The sequence below is a fragment of the Brachyistius frenatus genome, unplaced genomic scaffold, assembly GCF_029030835.1.
Source record: "Brachyistius frenatus isolate BFR_SWC_R1_liver_20210118 unplaced genomic scaffold, ASM2903083v1 Contig_245, whole genome shotgun sequence".
NCBI lineage: Eukaryota > Metazoa > Chordata > Actinopteri > Embiotocidae > Brachyistius > Brachyistius frenatus.
The window spans coordinates 360447-381968 of NW_027210844.1; the positions used below are offsets into that span (position 1 = coordinate 360447).

At 42.7% G+C, this 21522-nt stretch overlaps 1 protein-coding gene across 2 annotated transcripts in view; it reads left to right on the forward strand.

Annotated features, from left to right (window-relative positions):
• Window positions 1–21522, forward strand: part of gabbr1b (gamma-aminobutyric acid (GABA) B receptor, 1b) — a 121805-nt gene that overhangs the window by 79605 nt on the left and 20678 nt on the right. For both annotated transcript variants that reach the window (XM_069720677.1, XM_069720678.1), the window contains 9 exons: window positions 2569–2739; window positions 5146–5247; window positions 6531–6596; window positions 7511–7702; window positions 9924–10169; window positions 10302–10365; window positions 13207–13284; window positions 20504–20654; window positions 21302–21434. In XM_069720677.1, coding sequence (XP_069576778.1) covers window positions 2569–2739; window positions 5146–5247; window positions 6531–6596; window positions 7511–7702; window positions 9924–10169; window positions 10302–10365; window positions 13207–13284; window positions 20504–20654; window positions 21302–21434 — 1203 coding nt within the window. The remainder of the gene's footprint in view (window positions 1–2568; window positions 2740–5145; window positions 5248–6530; window positions 6597–7510; window positions 7703–9923; window positions 10170–10301; window positions 10366–13206; window positions 13285–20503; window positions 20655–21301; window positions 21435–21522) is intronic.

Below are 21522 nucleotides of genomic sequence, written 5' to 3' on the forward strand. Positions count from 1 at the left end.
GTGGTGTTGTGTTATAAAGTGTGAAGGTCATCACATGTCGGAGGTGTTGTGTTATAAAGCGTGAAGGTCGTCACATGTTGGTGGTGTTGTGTTATAAAGTGTGAAGGTCATCACATGTCGGTGGTGTTGTGTTATAAAGTGTGAAGGTCATCACATGTCGGTGGTGTTGTGTTATAAAGTGTGAAGGTCATCACATGTCGGTGGTGTTGTGTTATAAAGTGTGAAGGTCATCACATGTCGGTGGTGTTGTGTTATAAAGTGTGAAGGTCATCACATGTCGGTGGTGTTGTGTTATAAAGTGTGAAGGTCATCACATGTCGGTGGTGTTGTGTTATAAAGTGTGAAGGTCATCACATGTCGGAGGTGTTGTGTTATAAAGTGTGAAGGTCATCACATGTTGGTGGTGTTGTGTTATAAAGTGTGAAGGTCATCACATGTCGGAGGTGTTGTGTTATAAAGTGTGAAGGTCATCACATGTCGGTGGTGTTGTGTTATAAAGTGTGAAGGTCATCACATGTCGGTGGTGTTGTGTTATAAAGTGTGAAGGTCATCACATGTTGGTGGTGTTGTGTTATAAAGTGTGAAGGTCATCACATGTCGGTGGTGTTGTGTTATAAAGTGTGAAGGTCATCACATGTCGGTGGTGTTGTGTTATAAAGTGTGAAGGTCATCACATGTTGGTGGTGTTGTGTTATAAAGTGTGAAGGTCATCACATGTCGGTACAAACCCCGCCCACCTCCTCACCTCCACACACCTGGCTGATTTTTTAAACATCAAACCTAATGCCTCTATGATTCTAGTGTTGGAGAGGCTTTTCAAACCGTTACATGATAAAAGCATCACTTTGTTTGAGCTCTAACTAAAACCTGGCTTTATAAATTCAGCTTCCTCCCAGCACCACCCAGCTCAGGCAGAGTTCAACTCCACCAATGAAGCTGTAGCCCCACATCTTTTGTTTCCTGCATCCAACCACTGCCGGGGACTTTGACATTTATCAGACAGTTGTCTCTGTCTTCTCCAAGCAGATCAGTGTCAGATGAGAGCGGCTGTATGGAGGTCAGAATAACGTCTCTGAGCTCGGTGTGCAGCACAGGATGAATGTCACTGTGCTCTGAGGGGAATGATTGAAAAGTGCACTCATACTAAGAAAAGTTCTGTGTATCTGTGTTAGCAGGAGCTTTTCCTCCTTCCTACAGTACGACTGTGACCTATTTCTCTGACATTGTCCATTTCATAATGTACAGCCTGAAACTGTCGGCACTCACTGACAATGTTGAATAGATTTTGTATGATTCATCAGAGGGATATTGAAGCAAACACTAAGACAGTGGTACCTGATTATGGCTTTTTTTCCCCTGACGCTCTCAGTCCTAAACTGCATCGCAAATACTAACCCTCAAAAGGATTTAAATATCTGAAATAATGATTTTAAATAAGTAAAGTTGAAGCTATTTGTAACCATTAATTCAGAAAAAAAATTAGAGGTAAATTATTTAAAATTGAGTTATGTTAGTGCACTTCCAGTTGTTTTTATTATACCATTTAAGTCCATCATTAGACCTATATGGTGTATGGGATATTATATCCCCAACCATTCAGAGGAGGCCGGTCCAGAGAGTAGATTCAGAAAAACAGAATCTGATTAAAAAACGAACTGATCCACCGAGTCAGTGATCATTATGTAAAAAGTAACATCCACACGTTATAAAAAACAGATTACAAAAGGTTTTACATAAAGAAAAAAACAGGGATGTAAAAAATTATAAAAATAATCAAACTTTAAACAAAGACAAAGGAATGTGTTTCATCAGAGGAACTGATGCAGGACTGTAAATAGTGACAGATTTATTTTTTTTATTTATCTTGGAGGCAGCTGGATTCATGAGATCACACAACTTCCTACTGGCAGTTCGAGTAAACAGAAAGAAGAAGACAGCGATGATGTGATTGGTTGAAGTTACCCTGTGATAGCTAATGGGCAGATGGTTCATCCAAACACCTGCAACACTTTTCCAACATGGAACAAACTGTGAGGAACTGCAGTGTGTGTCCAGCGTCACACGATGTAAGAGGAACATAAGAGTGTCATCAGCGTAGAGAGAGACAGCTGTGATGTTTATGGCCATAGAGCAGCACATTATTATATATTATGAGGAATATAATATATCAAGACACCAGTGTGGCTGCTCAGGAACTTTGCTCCCTCAGTTTCCTGTAGTCATCTTCATCATCTTTGGTCCCAGAGGCTGAGTAGAGCAAAGATCTTCTTCACTACCATGAACACCATAAATGCAATATAGAATTGTACAATTATGTTATGTGGTATTTTAAAATCAACTAATTTCCAGTACAAACTCACCTTGAATGTATCTGAAGGTATCGGCTTTGTGTGTTCGTGCTCTGTAGCATGAAGATGTCCTCAGGTAGACACTTGATTTCTGCAGTTTTAATAACTTAAGTAACTTTAGTTAGAGGATGAAGTTGAATACCTTGTTCACCATGTTAGGTTTTGTGTTGTCATCAGGATGACAGTATGGTGTGTCTGTGTGTGTCTCCGTGTGTCTCAGTTGTCGTACGGATCCAGCTCTCCAGCTCTGTCCAACCGCCAGCGCTTCCCCACCTTCTTCCGCACTCATCCGTCCGCCACTCTGCACAACCCCACCCGAGTGCAGCTCTTCCAGAAGTGGAAATGGACCAAGATTGCCACCATTCAGCAAACAACAGAAGTGTTTACATCGGTGAGTCATGAGTTTAACCACTTTTCATCATTTAAAGGCCTTCTCTTAGATTTTGTTGTAACTCCCTAATTGAATGAATCTTAGTTTTGACCTTAAACTAAGCCCCTCTTCTGGAAAACAGGTTGTCCAATCATAGTTTAGCCAGATTCAATCAGCACCACTCTCTTTTTGAATTACAAAGCAGGTCGAGGTGCCATAAGAAGAGAAGATGTAGAGAGGAGATGGAGAGAGAGATGTAGAAAGAGGAGATGTAGAGAGGAGATGGAGAGAGAGATGTAGAAAGAGGAGATGTAGAGAGGACATCTAGAGAGAGATGTAGAAAGAGGAGATGTAGAGAGGAGATGTAGAGAGGACATCTAGAGAGAGATGTAGAGAGATGTAGAGAGGAGATGTAGAAAGAGGAGATGTAGAGAGGAGATGTAGAGAGATGTAGAGAGGAGATGTAGAAAGAGGAGATGTAGAGAGATGTAGAAAGAGGAGAAGTAGAGAGGAGATGTAGAAAGAGGAGATGTAGAGAGAGGAGATGTAGAAAGAGGAGATGTAGAGAGAGGAGATGTAGAGAGAGATGTAGAAAGAGGAGATGTAGAGAGATGTAGAGAGGAGATGTAGAAAGAGGAGATGTAGAGAGATGTAGAAAGAGGAGAAGTAGAGAGGAGATGTAGAAAGAGGAGATGTAGAGAGAGGAGATGTAGAAAGAGGAGATGTAGAGAGGAGATGTAGAAAGAGGAGATGTAGAGAGAGGAGATGTAGAGAGAGATGTAGAAAGAGGAGATGTAGAGAGAGGAGATGTAGAAAGAGGGGATGTAGAGAGGAGATGTAGAAAGAGGAGATGTAGAGAGGAGATGTAGAGAGAGGAGATGTAGAAAGAGGAGATGTAGAGAGATGTAGAAAGAGGAGATGTAGAGAGAGGAGATGTAGAGAGAGATGTAGAAAGAGGAGATGTAGAAAGAGGAGATGTAGAGAGAGATGTAGAAAGAGGAGATGTAGAGAGAGGAGATGTAGAAAGAGGGGATGTAGAGAGGAGATGTAGAAAGAGGAGATGTAGAGAGGAGATGTAGAGAGGAGATGTAGAAAGAGGAGATGTAGAAAGAGGAGATGTAGAAAGAGGAGATGTAGAGAGATGTAGAAAGAGGAGATGTAGAGAGGAGATGTAGAAAGAGGGGATGTAGAAAGAGATGTAGAAAGAGATGTAGAAAGAGGAGATGTAGAGAGGAGATGTAGAAAGAGGGGATGTAGAGAGGAGATGTGGAAAGAGGGGATGTAGAAAGAGGAGATGTGGAGAGAGATGTAGAAAGAGGAGATGTAGAAAGAGATGTAGAAAGAGATGTAGAAAGAGGAGATGTAGAGAGGAGTGCGGCAAAAACCTATTAAAGCGAGCCTTAGCTGATGAGGCTATAGTTAGCGTAGCCACCACAGTCTGATAATAGGACCAGAGCTGTCCAACCAGGTCGTTACAGAGTTTTTATTGAAATTTATATCACATAAAAAGCTATAAACAGGACATGCTTGATCTCTGTGGTCCGTTGATGAAAAATGACATTGCAGATGATTAACTGAAACCTCATGGTAAGTTTTACATGATCTGATGTTGGATTACATCAGCTCCTTTACAAGCAGAAATGATGTAATCCAACACTACCGGAGTGATTTAGCCTTCTTTTATTTCTGTCTTTATCGTGGTTCATTGTCAACATAGAAATACATTATTTTCCGACTGAACCTCCATGTTTCAGAGTGACAGAGTGAACGCTGCTCCACAGTACTAGAAGTTTGAGGAGTGTTTTAAGTTGATAAATAAAAGAAGAAGACTGTCAGCTGGAGGGACGAACATCATTTTCTCTATCTCAGATTAAAGTGTTAGAAGAACTACTAAACATGAACACCAGATAACATATTTCTTCACTTTAATGAGTCAAAAAATATGCTTCATTTGATCATTGGTTTAAATGCACTCCATTTAATATTCTATTCATCATGTCCAAACAAACTGAAACACAAACACTCACTCACCCAGAAACAGAACAAGTAGATGAACACGGAATTATTTTAATGTAATGCATATTTAATGATGTCCTTTCTTCCAGATACGGCCTCTGATCTTGGTCAAGTTTTCTTGTCCTCAACATTCTCAGCTATGTGAAAGAAATCATTTCATTTAGACCTTTTCCTGTAAACTGGAGTTTTCCAGTGTTGCTGTAATCACCAGACAAAGGAATGTAAGAGAACAAAGAGGTTTGTTCTGAACAACCATCAACACAAACTTCTTTCTTCTTCTGTCTTTTTTTTGTGACAGAAGAAAACTAATGATAAATATGGACACGATGAGATGAGTGTGTCTACCTGTGCAGTCGGTCTCACACATTTCATCCTCTGACAGCTCCTTACTGTGTCTCTCTGTGTCCACAGACTCTGGATGATCTGGAGGAGAGGGTGAAGGAGGCGGGGATTGAAATCAGTGTGCGTCAGAGTTTCCTCACCGACCCTGCTGTGGCTGTCAAAAACCTCAAGGTGCACTTTTTACACATGTAGCTGAACAGCAGTCAGGAAACTGTTCACCACTGAGAACAACAACAAAGTCCTCACACACTTTTATCTGTATCACAGACCACTCATCAGCACGTGGAGTTTATATGTTAATGTTCAAACTCTCCATTATGTTACTTAAAAGAAATCCTCATTTACTTTTGCTCCTCTCTGACTCAAACACAGTCTGTTCTTCGACTTGAGAGGACACCTGATGTGTTTCTCTTTAGCTTTGACTAAGCATCAGTATTTGATTTAATGAGAAGCAGCTGGTTCTGAACAGAGACGTGAAGTCCAAATCAACCTGAACATCCTCTCAGAGGGAACCAGAGTTTTTTTCACAACTGGTTTTAAATACTGTGATGCTTTAAGAGGAGATGCATCTGTCACTGGAATGAATCAAACACATGAATCATAAGTCAAAGTTGTCAGTCATCACTGAATTTAATTTGGAGTTTAAAACAAAAGAATGACTGGCTGAGTGCTTTGTTTCTAGATTTCAGCAACATGAGGAACTTAGTTCTTCTGGACCAGACAGTGAAATATACTTCATGTTTTTATATTTTATTTCTGATATGAGTCTGATGACGAGTCACAAACGTCTGCACGCTGTTTTCACTGAAAGCAGAACGACAGTGAACCTCTTCTTCCACAGACTCCTGACAATGACCTCACCCAGCATGTTGGTCTAGTTTCTGTTCTCAAGATTAATTGGTCATTGCAGAGGTAACCATGGTAACAGCATGAAGGTAACCCTGTGGACAGGAAGTGTACCGCTGTGTGGTGCAGGAGGCAGAGGAGGGTCGGCTCCTCTGTTCCTGATCCACACTGCAGCACCCCCATCCACACTGCAGCACCCCCAGGACCTCCATCCACACTGCAGCACCCCCATCCACACTGCAGCACCCCCAGGACCTCCATCCACACTGCAGCACCCCCATCCACACTGCAGCATCCCCAGGACCCCCATCCACACTGCAGCACCCCCATCCACACTGCAGCATTCCCATCCACACTACAGCACCCCCATCCACACTGCAGCACCCCCATCCACACTGCAGGACCCCCATCCACACTGCAGCACCCCCATCCACACTACAGCACCCCCATCCACACTGCAGCACCCCCATCCACACTGCAGGACCCCCATCCACGCTGCAGCAACCCCAGGACCCCCATCCACACTGCAGGACCCCCATCCACACTGCAGGGCCTTTAAAGTTCTGTTTATCTCCACCCATGTGTGACTCCACCCTTTTCTCTCTCAGCGCCAAGATGCCAGAATTATTGTCGGCCTTTTCTATGAGACGGAGGCCAGGAAGGTCTTCTGTGAGGTAAAGTCTCCTCTTCACATTCATTTGTCTCATTTAAAGTATTAAGCAGAAAGTATTAAATTTACTGAAGTTTTGTTTCCTTTCACAATAAATACAAGTTATTATTATAATGAGAATTTCTGGAGTTTTATTTTTAGTTTCATGGATTTCCTTCTTCATAGAACATGTGCAGTTCTTTGTTTTGTAACTGCTGAATTGTTGACGGCCATGTTTGCTCTCAGTCCTCTTCTTCACCACCACTGTTATGTTTCCGAGTGATCACCACCCCATGTGTCGATATACCTAATAATGTACCGTAAAACTAAAAGTAGGATTATGTATCATGTCCTCTACATGCCTGTACATGAATACTCTTTAGTGCAAATACAGTATATAAACAGAATGTGAAACCACTCTTAAAAACTTTGCTTTCTATGAGGTTGTCCATTAAAACAAAGAATAAAAAAGTAAAATTACTGACGTTGTTGCTTTCTGTCAGAACTTAGATAGAACAGAAAAAATCCAAACAATTAAAAGCAATTAAATAAAACATGCAAAAGGATTTAAATAATTCCTATTTTAAGAACCTTTGCCTGTAACACTGAGCGACATAAGAGCCCTTTACTGCATGTCTTTTTTCTATCTGTGTCTCAGACAGACCTCATACTGTATGATGTCACCTCCATGTCTGTTGCAGTGTCTCAGGGACATGACGGATATTAAAATGTCCATCAAACCGACCACCACATGTGATACATGAAAATATATCACAGTACATCAGGACAGAAGCTGAGAAGTGATGCAATACCAATACACTTTCAAAAACTAATTTAAAATATTAAAGAGTAAAGAAAACAACAGTGAAAATCTTTTCCTCAATTAAAAATCATATGAAAATGATTCACACTCACCTGAATGTGTTCTTCCCTCTGCAGGTGTACAAGGAGAAGCTGTACGGGAAAAAGTTTGTGTGGTTCCTCATCGGCTGGTACGCAGACAACTGGTTCAAGATCAAGGACCCATCCATCAACTGTACGGTGGAGCAGATGACGGAGGCTGTGGAGGGTCATGTGACCACTGAGATCGTCATGCTCAACCCAGAGACGGTGCGAGGGGCCTCCAACCTGGTGAGACACCAGTGATCTTATGAGTTGATGCAGAGCGGTGGAGCTCCAGAGCATCACAGGCAGCAGCAGGGAATTCATGATGACAGCTCTACGCCACTTATTATATATATTGTACTTAGTTACATTAAGTTACACGTTTTCATTCACCCTCTGTTACACACATTTTAATTATTGACTGCATTGTTTTTATTTCTAATTGGACTTTGTTTTAAAATGTGTTGTGGAAATAATGTTTATTTATATTTATATCTATATTTATTATTATTGTTATTATTATTATTATTATTATTATTATTATTATTATTATTCCACAGCCTCACCACACATCCTCTCATGACCCTGCTATAATCAGGCCAGTTGTTTAACACCTCTAATTTGCAGTAATTGGTGGCACAGCATCTGAACTCCTAATGAGGGCTCACTGCAAATAGGGAAATGCATTATGTGAGCAGTAAGCTGCTATTACATTAAAGAACAAACAGCTGACTGAAGTGTTGCTCTGGGTTCTGATGAGCTCTGAGGTGTTGTAGAGGATGACACTCTCAGCAGCTCTCAGTAGTTGAAGGACCAACGTTGCTGTCACTTCTGTTTTTACTGTGACTGATGGAGACAAAAGATGAAGATGGGCTTTCTGATCATTGTGGTCTTTAGATTCATTTGGGGGCCTTTGGCACAGACTGAGGGAGAAGGTGTCAGTAATGAGGAAGTAGGTGGACATGAAGGTGAGGATCAGGTGAGGGCAGGAATGATCTGAAGGTAGATGGAGAATGACAGCCTGCAACAAAAGGCAGACTCCAGGTTCTCATGGACTTTTTTTGTGATTGTTGAGATCTAAACTTCCTGCTGACGAGGAATACATGCTGACATGCTGATAATAATCCTGCTGCACGTCACAGAAGTATTTGACCTGTGATGTGTTTCTCTTCCTGTGTTGAACTCAGAGAACCATCACGGGGCTCAAAGTGATAAAAAGTGATAAAAGTGACGTATCTTTCCAGAACAGACGGTCTGTGACTGTAATATAGAAAACAAAGAATACATCTGCTGTCAAAATAAGAGCTTTACATGCTTCTTAAATCACATTCATTCAACACTAAAACAAAGTTCAGTCTCTAACAGCTGGAAGTGGAGAAAACTCATTAACATGTTCACAGACAGATGTAATAAACCACAATGTTCAGTAAGATGTAGTCAGAGGGGAGGGATGTCAACACGTGACTATAACACTGTTTGATTCCTGTTTATAAGCAACTGTTTTTTTCCATAATCTTCACCAAACTTTCACCATATTTACATCATGTTAAAAGCAGATGTTTCAACATAAACCATAATCTTTCCACAGCCAAGTAGAGGTGTTTTGAACTCCCGATCAAGCCATCAGCAAACTGTTGCAGGGCTTCAGTGTCAGCAGGCTTCACAGGAAGTTCTCATCAGATGTTTGAACAGCATCAAACATGTTAAAACCAGAACCTCTACAGGTTGTTTACTTGTGTTTTACTCTGTTGTCAACCAGTCTCCGAGTCATCCAAACTTATTGAGAAGAGAAAAAAAGAGCTGTTAAATAAAGTTTATGCATCTCCAGTTCTTCTGTTGACCTTCCGGGACAATTAGATAATATCAGTGTTTTTACATCCAGATGAGGTGGGCTAGATATTCTGAATATCCCCTTGCTTTATTTGAAAACTGTTTAATCATCTTTTTTAGACTTAGTTATTCTACCTGACACACTGAACTGCAAAAACAGTAGTTTTCTTCTGATTGTCTGCTGACAAGGAAACCGTCACATGGAAGATCTGTTTCTGTGGTATCTCATCAGGATTCAAAGGTGCACTTTTATTTCCTTTTGGGATGTTAGGTTAGAAAAATCCAATTATCTTTAAGGACACTGAGGACGAACACATTTGTCATTTAGAGAGGAGGTTTTGGTGAGTAAAAATGAAGCCAGTTAGTTTTTCAGACTTTGTTTTCTTTGACTACCAATAACAAGTCACTCTTCTTACAGGTTGTGTGCAGTTAATGTGCATTTCAAGATCACTCACCACAATCCCATCAAATGATGATTAAAAGCAGACTAACTAACGTCACTACCGTATGGCCGGTCCTCCTCAGTCTCAGGTCGTGGTCACCTCTGAGAGTGAACCATGTCGTATCAGCGCATTACATCACTTCACACGGAACCAGCTGATGTTCTCAATCATTTCCAATCGTCTCTCCTCTGCAGACCTCTCAGGAGTTCCTCGCCCAGCTGATGTCTAAACTTGGGGGTAAAAATCCAGAAGAAACCGGTGGTTTTCAGGAGGCCCCGCTGGCCTATGATGCAGTGTGGGCCCTAGCACTGGCCCTCAACAAGACTGTGGGGCCCCTCAAGGCCAAAGGTCACCGCCTAGAAGATTTCAACTACAACAACCGACATATCACAGCTGAGATCTACCGAGCCATGAACACCAGCTCCTTCGAAGGAGTGTCGGTGAGTAGAAACATAGAGGAGGTGCAGGAAGAGAGGAAGGAGGTGCAGGAAGATAGGAAGGAGGTGTAGTGTGAACAGTTTGAAGGACAGAGGAGGACAGTAACACATCCAAACTCTGCCCTTCTCTTTCAGGGTCATGTTGTGTTTGATGCTCAAGGCTCTCGAATGGCCTGGACGCTAATCGAACAGCTTCAAGGTACAACACGACACACTTCTCTGCTCTGGGACTCAATGTCATTTAATAATCAGCTTATTAGCAGTCTAAAAAACAATTTTGCTAAATGGTATTTTCCTCTGTAGATAAATAGATGCAGCGGACTTTGTGGTGCCATGATGCTAATGCACTCTACAAATGAGAAACCACCTACTTCACTGACATCACTCCTTCAGTGACATCACTCTTTCACTGACATCACTCCTTCACTGACATCACTCCTTCAGTGACATCACTCCTTCACTGACATCACTCTTTCACTGACATCACTCTTTCACTGACATCACTCCTTCACTGACATCACTCCTTCAGTGACATCACTCCTTCACTGACATCACTCCTTCAGTGACATCACTCTTTCACTGACATCACTCCTTCAGTGACATCACTCCTTCACTGACATCACAATGGAGTGTTCCAAAATAAGCAAATTAATCTTCAAAACAAAATTCTATGTTTGTTTATATTTGAAATTGATGATAAACAGACAGAGATATGAACTTCTGCATAGAGGTGAATACCTTTCATCATAAGTTGGACAGTTTTAGAGAAGCCGTTCTGACAAATTAGCTTTAATGAAACATGTCAACAAAGTCCACCTGTCCTTGTTTCTGATTCCTGCCATCAGTGTGTTTAAAGGAAACTTTATGTTAATGCAGAAAGTCCAAAGATCTCTGAAAAGAAACGAATCAGAAAATGTTTCCTCCAAATATCGATCCATGAAATAACATATTTGGCTCAGGAATTGAAGAAACTATGTTGATGACCAAGTAACTCGTCTTTCACAGACGTTCAGACCCAGAAATCATAACGGCCGTCCAAAGCAGTCACCATGTTTCTAACTGGACAGAGACTATTTTAAACCCATTCAATATGATGCAGTGTTTGTAAAGTTGTCCAACATCTGTCACAGAACATGAATATCAACTGAAGACTGAAGCTTCAGCTCGCAGCTCTGAAAACACTTCACTTTTATTATATAGAAAAATGTGTCATAAATTACAGCTTGTGTGTTGGCTGTTTGTTTCTTCCTCTGGGATCACAGTCGTAGTTACTGAACTGTAATTTATTGACTTAAAACGTATTTGGATTCTCCAAGAAAGTGTCTTATTTTATAATTTGTGCTTATGTAAGGAAACAAATCCAGCATGATGTCTGTGTTGTTCAGCAGTAACCGACTACCAATCACATCCCTCCTCTGACAGGCCTGGTTTCATGTTGGAGGAGAGCCTCACAGTGTTTCAGCGAGTGGGACAGCAGTGATGGGAGTGTGTCCGGTCTGTAGCTGAGGTTCTGGACTCTTCTGATCCGTCTGGGCTGTGTCTCTCTGACAGGCCTGAGATCTGTCACTGGTTAGTGGGACAGATTCAAAATGAAGCTTGTATTGTCTTTGGCTTCTTCATCCCAGGAGGGGGGCGGGAGAGAGGGGGAGAGGGGGAGAGAGGGGGGTATGCTAATTGGACCGGTGCTAGCTCCGGGCAGTTCTTTAGTCGGGGCTGAACTAAGTGGAAGAAGAGACATGAACATGACTTGGCTGTGCTTCAGTCATGGACTCATGTTCCTCTGGAGGCAGAAACTTAATGAAGTAGGAATGTGTGGAGAGAAAACCTGTAACCACGCAGGAGAGCCTGTCGATGCTCACACGTGCCCACTGAAAAACAAGCAGCATGCAGTCTGCTTTTACTCCGTGCATTAACTTGAATCGCTCTTCATGGAGACACAGCTACGGGTTGTAAACGAGCTCTCTGAATATTTGAGCCAGGTTTGAAGCCTTTGTTCACACTTTGTGAGTTTACCATCTTAAATCTCAGAACAGGCTCACACTGGCTGTCAGGACTCCCGGGAGACTTTCTGATGGCGACACAGTGTGAAGCCAGGCTGTTTAAACCAGCATTATCACGGAGCTGATTGCTGCCATGTGAGGCCCGTGAATGAGAAACACTGCTGTGAAGCTTCTTCCTACAAAGTCCTGTTGCCTGTCTGTCAGAACCTGATTCCAGTGGATGGAGGTCTGTGCTACAGACCAGAATTATTACAGCTGACCAGAACCTGAACTGTTGAGCAGCTGAAATCCTACATCAGGCAAGAATGGGACAACATTTCACTTTCAAAACTCCAGAAACTGGTCTCCTCAGTTCACAAATGTTTACAGAGTGTTGTTAAAAGAAGAAGTGATGCAACATAGTGGTGAACATGATCCTGTCACAACTTTGTAGAGACGTGTTGCTGCAATCAAATTAAAAATAAGCAAATATTTTTCATAAAACTATACAGTGTCTCAGTTTCAACATTTCATATGTTGTTTTTGGTCTGTTTGCAATTAAATATGAGGTTACATGATTTACAAATCATCACGTGCTTTTTCATTTATATTTTACACAGCATCCCAACTTGTTTGGAAACAGAGTTGTATTATTAACATTTTCATATCACTTTCCAACAGTGAAGGAGCCTGTTTCTAAAATAAATAACATTTGATTTCACTTCGTATTGAATCATTAACTGTGAACGACTTGCAGCATATCGAGGTCTGAGTGTTTGACGTGTTTGATACTCTAAATTTTGAAAACACTGTTAAAAGTTTTTGATTCCTCACTTTGAGAAATAATTCAAACCTTGTTTCAGTTCAACAGTAAAGCTTAGCAGAGTTCTCACATTTAAAATCCACCTTCAATCAGAAATATGTGATCAGTGACTCTGCTGCTGTAAATATTTGTGTTGGTTCTGAGGTTGGATCAGACCAGTACCAGAGGAAACATCCATTACAATGAAAGGCATTAGAGTCTCAACCCCCCCCCCCCCATCCCTCCCTCTCTTTCACAGGAGGGAGCTATAAGAAGATTGGATACTACGACAGCAGCAAAGGCAATCTGTCCTGGTACGGGAACGACAAGTGGATCGGTGAGGGACATTCATCTTCCTCATAGCCTTTACTTTCCTCTTCATCACTGTCTGTTGTTCTCTGTCTACCTTCCAATCTCCTGCTGTCTTTGACCCTGCAGCCCCCCCCGCCCCCCCAAAACACACGTGCACGTGCACGTGCACACACCTCAGTCAGTCAGGTTTTAGATAGCTGCTCACTGTTCACAGTTCTCCAGATATCCAGTGACCATTCAAGGTAACAGCCAATACTGAGAAGTGGAGAGGATTTTGGAAAACAAAATGCAGTGATGCTGTGGGCAGTGGTGGTGGGGAGGGAGAGGGGGGGGGGTAGTGTGTGTGTGTGTGTGTGTGGGGGGGGGTAGTGTGTGTGCGTGTGGGGGGGAGGGGGTGCTGACTTTGGCATGTTCACTCTGTTTGTTTGTTTGTTCCCTGGTCTGTTTGCCCTGAGTGCCGTCTCAGACTGCTGATTGGATTTCCTGTACACCTGAAATTGCATCAATTGATTTAGCAAGACTGGGCAAGGTGACACTCTGGTTACTGACTGTAACTGACATATTGAAATGTCCTCAGTTATTTCAGAGGACCAGACCACTACTGTGGAACTGTTGACTGAGACAGGATGTAGAATTAAAACCACAGAAGTGTTTTTATATTCTATTTTCAGTAGCACATCTCCCTGTCCTCTGATCTGCTTTAATCTCTTTAATCTTAATACACTTTTACAACCTAAAAAAATTACTTTTATCTGAAGAATTTATTAAAAAAATAATAACTTTTATCTAGGGAATTTATTTAAAGTTTCACCTCAGTGTTCCTAACAAAGCACATGTACTTTATATACTGTAGCTGCTCATCATTTCCTGAAGAACACTCCACAGTGTGTTTGATGGTCCTGTGCTCTGAAGTTCTCATGAGAATCACCTGTCTGTGGTCGTAAACCTGAAGAAGATGAATATATTGGTCTCTATGATGTTATGATCTCAAGTGTTTGGGGACATCTCAGCTGTGAGGACAGCGAGCTGTAAAGTCCCCTGACAGAGTGTGACATCACTCTCACCTGCTGTCACTACACAGCTGTGAGCACTTCTGATCATGTACCACAAACTGGTGTCTGTAACCACGGCAACAGACAGCGAGGTCAGACACAGGGTCTCCTGCTCTGTATGACACGACCAACGGGGGACGGACGGCAGGAGGAAGAGTCCTCCTCCTTTATTTTAGTGTTTGACCCTGCAGTCCGCAGGGAGGACGTCTGGACTGTTTGGAAGTCAGCAGATACTTTCAGAGTGAAGTGATAGTGTGGAGGACAGTCAGTCCTGCCGAGGTCCTCATGAAGACGTCCTCCCTCCTCCCTGTCCTTACAGACATCCTCTCAGACATCCTCCCTGTCCTCACAGACGTCCTCCCTGTCCTCACAGACATCCTTACACACGTCCTCTCTCCTCCCTGTCCGTCCTGCCGTAGAACAACATAAATAGCTGGTGGTAACTTGACAGAATGGGGCCTGATGACTTTCTTGAAGATTGTTGCTGCCTGCTGATGTGTTGCAGCGCTGCCTGCAGATCTATTCTCTTCTATTTCTTCATCTCTTTGTGTTTCTCTGCTGTCCATCCTCATCCTCTTTCACTTCTGTGTGTCTCACCACATCACACCTCTCCTCATCTCATCTCTGCTCTCTTCTCTCTCCGTTTTATTTCCCAGTATTTGTCGATCTCTCTCCTCCTTCCTAATTTTTTCAGTCTCCTTGACAACGACTGCTGCATCACTGCTTCTCTCCTCTAATGCCATGGTAACCATTATGGAGCCAGTCGCCATAGTAACATCAAGGGCAGGCAGAGGTATTAGTGTATGAGCACACATTTTCCCAAAGGACACATACACACACACACACACACACACACACACACACACACACACACACACACACACACACACACACACACACACACACACACACACACACACACACACACACACACACACACACACACACACACACACACACACACACACACACACACACACACACACACACACACACACACACACACACACACACACACACACACACACACACACACACACACACACACACACACACACACACACACACACACACACACACACACACACAGGTATTGTCTGTATTGGCCTCCAGCAAACATTGACACCCACTCGTGCAGCGTGTCATCTTTATGAGTTACTGTTTATACTGCACAACACTTGGCTTTATTTAAAAGGCAGTGTGTGTTACTGAGGGTGGAGATGATGATGATGATGTAGATGATGTAGATGAAGGTGTACATTAAACACCTGGTGACCATAGATTCATGTAGTCAGCCCACACGCTGCCTGTTCTCCTTCACATCAGTCTGAATGTCTCTCCTTTACATTAAGGCCTTTGAAACAGTATAAACCTGATGAAGAGGAAAAGATTCCCCACCTGAGGGCAGCTTGTTATTATACTCATCAGGTGTGTGGAGAGGTGAACAGGTAAAACTCACATCAATGAGAAGGTTGTTGGAAATGATGGATCCTCAGAACCAGCTGTCCTCAGAGAAACCTGTTAACTCAGGACAGGGATGGAGAAAAGGAGAACAGACAGATGTGAAGGAGAACAGACTGATGTGAAGGAGAACAGACATATGTGAAGGAGAACAGACTGATGTGAAGGAGAACAGACTGACGTGAAGGAGAACAGACAGATGTGAAGGAGAACAGACTGATGTGAAGGAGAACAGAGATGTGAAGGAGAACAGACTGATGTGAAGGAGAACAGACAGATATGAAGGAGAACAGACAGATGTGAAGGAGAACAGACTGATGTGAAAGAGAACAGACAAATGTGAAGGAGAACAGACTGATGTGAAGGAGAACAGACATATGTGAAGGAGAACAGAGATGTGAAGGAGAACAGACTGATGTGAAGGAGAACAGACAGATATGAAGGAGAACAGACAGATGTGAAGGAGAACAGACTGATGTGAAAGAGAACAGACATATGTGAAGGAGAACAGACAGATGTGAAGGAGAACAGACTGATGTGAAGGAGAACAGAGATGTGAAGGAGAACAGAGATGTGAAGGAGAACAGACAGATGTGAAGGAGAACAGACATATGTGAAGGAGAACAGACAGATGTGAAGGAGAACAGACATATGTGAAGGAGAACAGAGATGTGAAGGAGAACAGACAGATGTGAAGGAGAACAGACATATGTGAAGGAGAACAGACTGATGTGAAGGAGAACAGACATATGTGAAGGAGAACAGAGATGTGAAGGAGAACAGAGATGTGAAGGAGAACAGACAGATGTGAAGGAGAACAGAGATGTGAAGGAGAACAGACAGATGTGAAGGAGAACAGACTGATGTGAAGGAGAACAGACAGATATGAAGGAGAACAGACATATGTGAAGGAGAACAGACTGATGTGAAGGAGAACAGACATATGTGAAGGAGAACAGACAGATGTGAAGGAGAACAGACTGATGTGAAGGAGAACAGACTGATGTGAAGGAGAACAGACATATGTGAAGGAGAACAGACAGATGTGAAGGAGAACAGACTGATGTGAAGGAGAACAGACAGATGTGAAGGAGAACAAACAGATGTGAAGGAGAACAGACTGATGTGAAGGAGAACTGACAGATGTGAAGGAGAACAGACTGATGTGAAGGAGAACAGACTGATGTGTGTGAAGGAGAACAGACAGATGTGAAAGAGAACAGACCGATGTGAAGGAGAACAAACAATGTGAAGGAGAACAGACAGATGTGAAGGAGGCACAGACTGATGTGAAGGAGAACAGACTGATGTGTGTGAAGGAGAACAGACTGATGTGAAGGAGAACAGACAGATGTGAAGGAGAACAGACAGATGTGAAGGAGAACAGACTGATGTGAAGGAGAACAGACTGATGTGAAGGAGAACAGACAGATGTGAAGGAGAACAGACAGATGTGAAGGAGAACAGACAGATGTGAAGGAGAACAGACAGATGTGAAGGAGAACAGACTGTGTTTACACCACACAGGACGTCCTCTGCTTCATAAAGGAGCTATTAAGATGACAGGCATGTATCAGTGACCTGCTGTCATCTGACCTGAGAAGGACTGACCACATCACTGTTCTGCTGGAGAGTAGATCGAACTCATGGATCGATTAGTTTTGACAGCTGAAAGATTATCTGGAGAGACAAACTCTGCAGACACTGTTTGTAGTCATCTATCAGAATGATTTATACTAACATCATTAAAACACAGGCAGCTCTAAAAGAAAATAAATAAAAAGCCTGTAAACACGAAGCCTGGAACAAAGTTGGACAGCTGGTCCGTTTTTCAGCTCAGGTGAAGGTGAACGTATGGACATCAGGGAGGTTCAGAAGCATGTGTCCAGTTCAAAGATGGCTCTCTTCATAAAGAACTTCAGTTCTTTTTCAATTGATGGAGAACCAAGGCGGAGGAGAACAGCCCTGCTGAGCCAGAGAGGATAGCCCCCCAAAAACAGGTCTTCTTGAATCTTCTTTTCTAATGAATGAGGGATTATTTTCAGATGGACCTCCAGAAAACTAATAAGAAGGAGAGACTTTAGCTAACAACACCGAGATAACTGATGGACACATTTTATTGTGAAAACTAGTTGAATATGAGCCTGTGGAGCCAGAGGCATTTTTGAGCCAACATCTAGTGGCACTCGGTGGTATTGCAGCTCATTTTTCATACCTGGAAGCTAAGTTCACTTTTATATCCCGAGGACGTGAACGTCTGCACCGAACCTCACTGCAGTCCATCAAACAGTTGATCCCATAATCCAGTCTGGATCGAACAGCATCCCCAAAGTAGAGGGTCAAACAAAATATTTGGATATGGACATTAAACTTAGCAGCAATATTCAGCGTCCCCAGAGGATGACTGATCATGGTCAGTGACTCCAGGACCTTTGGTCTGGTATCCACCCTCTACTCTCTACATGGATCAAACCTTCATCTTAAAAGTAAAACCTGCAGTCTAAGTCCAGTCCTCACATTGGATTCCAGTTACCATGGAAACTTGAATATTGTTTTAAGACAGACTTGAAAAAATTGTGAAGCTTTGAGGCAACAGACTGAACTTTACTCTGTCATGTAATTCACAGAAAAATGAGATCAAGACACTTTAGTAACATTTCCTGTTGAGTAATTAATAATCAACATGTAACTAATGACACATTTTTCAAGTAACAATGATCAACTGATCGGTAGGAGCATCATGCCGTCATGATGTGTGCTACAACTGTCAGAAATACATCTTTTTTATTGCTTCAATGTTCCCTGGATATTAATATGAATATGAATATAAACATGAATATTCCTGCCTTAAGAATAACATACACACAGCTCTAAAGTAAGACTGTCAGTCATCAGACTCTGAGACGGAGGATCCTGCCTGACTGCCTCCGCAGAAGCAGCACGTTTGTGAGGCAGCAGAAGCTCCTGTTACTATTTTGACACTGAGACTCCAACAACATGGCTGCTATTATCATCTCATTCAAACATGCAAGGCTCACAGATCTGCTCTCTGTCACTGCTCGAGCTTCAGAGGCTCTAAAAATCTAGCTCACACATGATCTGCAGTGCAGAGAGCCTCTGTTGTTAATGACTGTGGATTTAATACAGCTGAAATCACATTACAGTCCTGCTCCACTCGAGGAGAGCAGCAGATTTGTGGTGAAACATCCTGCCTGTAGCTGATAACTATATTCTGTGACAGTATTTTATTCGTAGAATATTCCAAACAGATCTAGTCTTTACAGCAAGACTCTCTGTAACAGCTTCATAGCAGGTGCTGCAGGTAAAGAAGTGTCCTCTTCTACTGTCTTTTTGCCATGAGGACCGTGACCATGACCACATATGGGAACACAACTCTCCCATTTTGCGATTAACAATGCCGTGTTGCATGACTGTCGACCTTCACAGATGAAGTGAAGAGCTGCTGAAGCCAAACTTCTGTCCCCTCGTGGTCGAAGTGTTGTCATTGACGAGGTCACTGTCAGCTGATGTGTTTGGTCAGACGGTCTGAGGGTGTGTCAGATGCTGCTGCAGGGAGTTACCCTGAGAACAGTTCTCTGAGTCAGCTGACAGTAGATAATGTGAGTCAAAACAAAAGTCGACTATCCCACTCAGAACCACGGGGAGCAGGATCCTCATTTCTATTTTCCTCTGGTTTAATTGACACATGTGAGATGTCAGATTATTTCAGGTGTGAATACCTGCTCATATGGACACCCACTAACAGCCTGTCTGCTAGCACTCACTGGGAACAGGAACTAAAACCTAACTCTTGATACTGTGTGTTTGTTTGGACACCAGCAGCTGCTGACTACTGAGGACCAATGTCGGTGACAGAAAAACATCACAGGTGACACAGCAGAGTCAGCTTCTCTCTTTTATTTAAGTCAGCTACAGACAAACCAACACAATCTGTCAAGCTGAGCTCAGCGGAGTCCAACGAGGCTGATTAAAAAGTACCGCAGTGACCGTGTACCACAGAACTACAGTAGCATGTAACTCTCTCCCAACTAATAAAACACAACCCAAAGCTTTAAGAAGAATTCAACACAAGACCCGTGGACGGATTCATGAGGTCTCATTACAACTCTGTGTTCATCAGATCCTCGTCCTCCTCTCCGTGATGCTTCCTCCTCTTCTTTGCCGGCAGAACTGACTTTGAACGAATATATTTGAATAAAAACTTTCAGCTGAAACAATCGATAGATTTATATCAGCTGATTTTACTCATATTTGTAAAACATATCAGCGAGCATCTCTCAGGTTTTCACTGTCATTCATCACAGTGAACAGACCCCACATGTCATCACAGCAGGGTTGCTTTGTAAATGTGTGAAATGTGTCATGAATAACATAAAGTGGAGGTCAATGAATGAACCGAAGCACGACATGCAGAGCGTCGGCTGTTTTTCTCGGTCCTGAGCGGTGTCTGCGTCCCCCATTAGTGCTGGTTGGGATGTGAATGTTAAATGAACCTCGGTGATGGAGCCACTCACTAAGTGTCTGTGTGATTCACTGCAGCATTAATGGGACGTCGGAGGCTGGACACTGATATTAGAGCAGCTGTCAAAGTAAACACATGCATTCAGCTGTTCCGCTCCACTAAATCCAAAGTTTCTCTTGACCTCTCTGTCTCCTCTGTTACTTCCTGTCTCTTTGTCCTTCTCATCACACCTGTCCTGTGTCTTTCAGGCTCCGAACCCCCGGCGGACCAGACGGTGGTCATCGAGGAGTTTCGCTACCTCTCCCAGAAGCTCTTTGTGTCTGTGTCTGTGTTCGCTGGGCTGGGAATCCTGCTGGGAATAGTCTGTCTCACCTTCAACATCTACAACAGCAACGTCAGGTACAGAAGTTCACCTTTACTACACGTCAGTTAAGGTCACTGTGCACTCATTAATATGTTTATATGAACAACTCATTATGTGTTATATGAAAGGGGAATTACAACTGAGCGCTGCAGGTCTCTGAGAGGTTCAGTCATTACAGCTCATTGTTTTTCTTCACGGCCAACAACCTCTGCTCTCATCGGTCTGGTTTTCAGACTGATGACGCCTCCTCACAGCACCTGCAGCATCAAACAGAGCACACGGTCAGACACGAAGTGATGAACAAAGTTGAGCTCTTTCATATAGTCTTTATAAATTGGTGAAGTTTTGTACCAATTTTCAAAAACTTTGTGCCGAAAAGGAAAGTAACTATTGGACTGGCTGTCTAGTGTTTGTGATGGCTTTTTGTCAGTCAGACCAAGGTTACTAATGTTTTCTCTTCTCTGTCAGGCTGCACGATGGATTTTATCAATCATTTTGCATCAACTAATGCCCACATGGTGGTTTCGCAGCCAATCCGCTCACACAATTTGAATCTTATTATTTACTATTGCAGAAGTCTGAAATGACAGCACACTCATTACATTGTTATTTGCTCACATGCTGTATGTAAATCTCTATGGATGCTGCAGGTTCTGTTCATGGTTCTCTGTGGATCCTCCAGGTACATCCAGAACTCCCAGCCCTACCTCAACAACATGACTGCAGTGGGCTGCATGATGGCTCTGGCTGCAGTCTTCCCGCTGGGCATCGACGGGCTTCACGTCCACAGGAGGCAGTTTCCTGTTGTCTGCCAGGTACACACTGAATATACAGTCTCACACTAACACACTGACTCAGCTGATAGTTTGTTTACTCACAGGACTGCGGCTACTTATTGTTCAT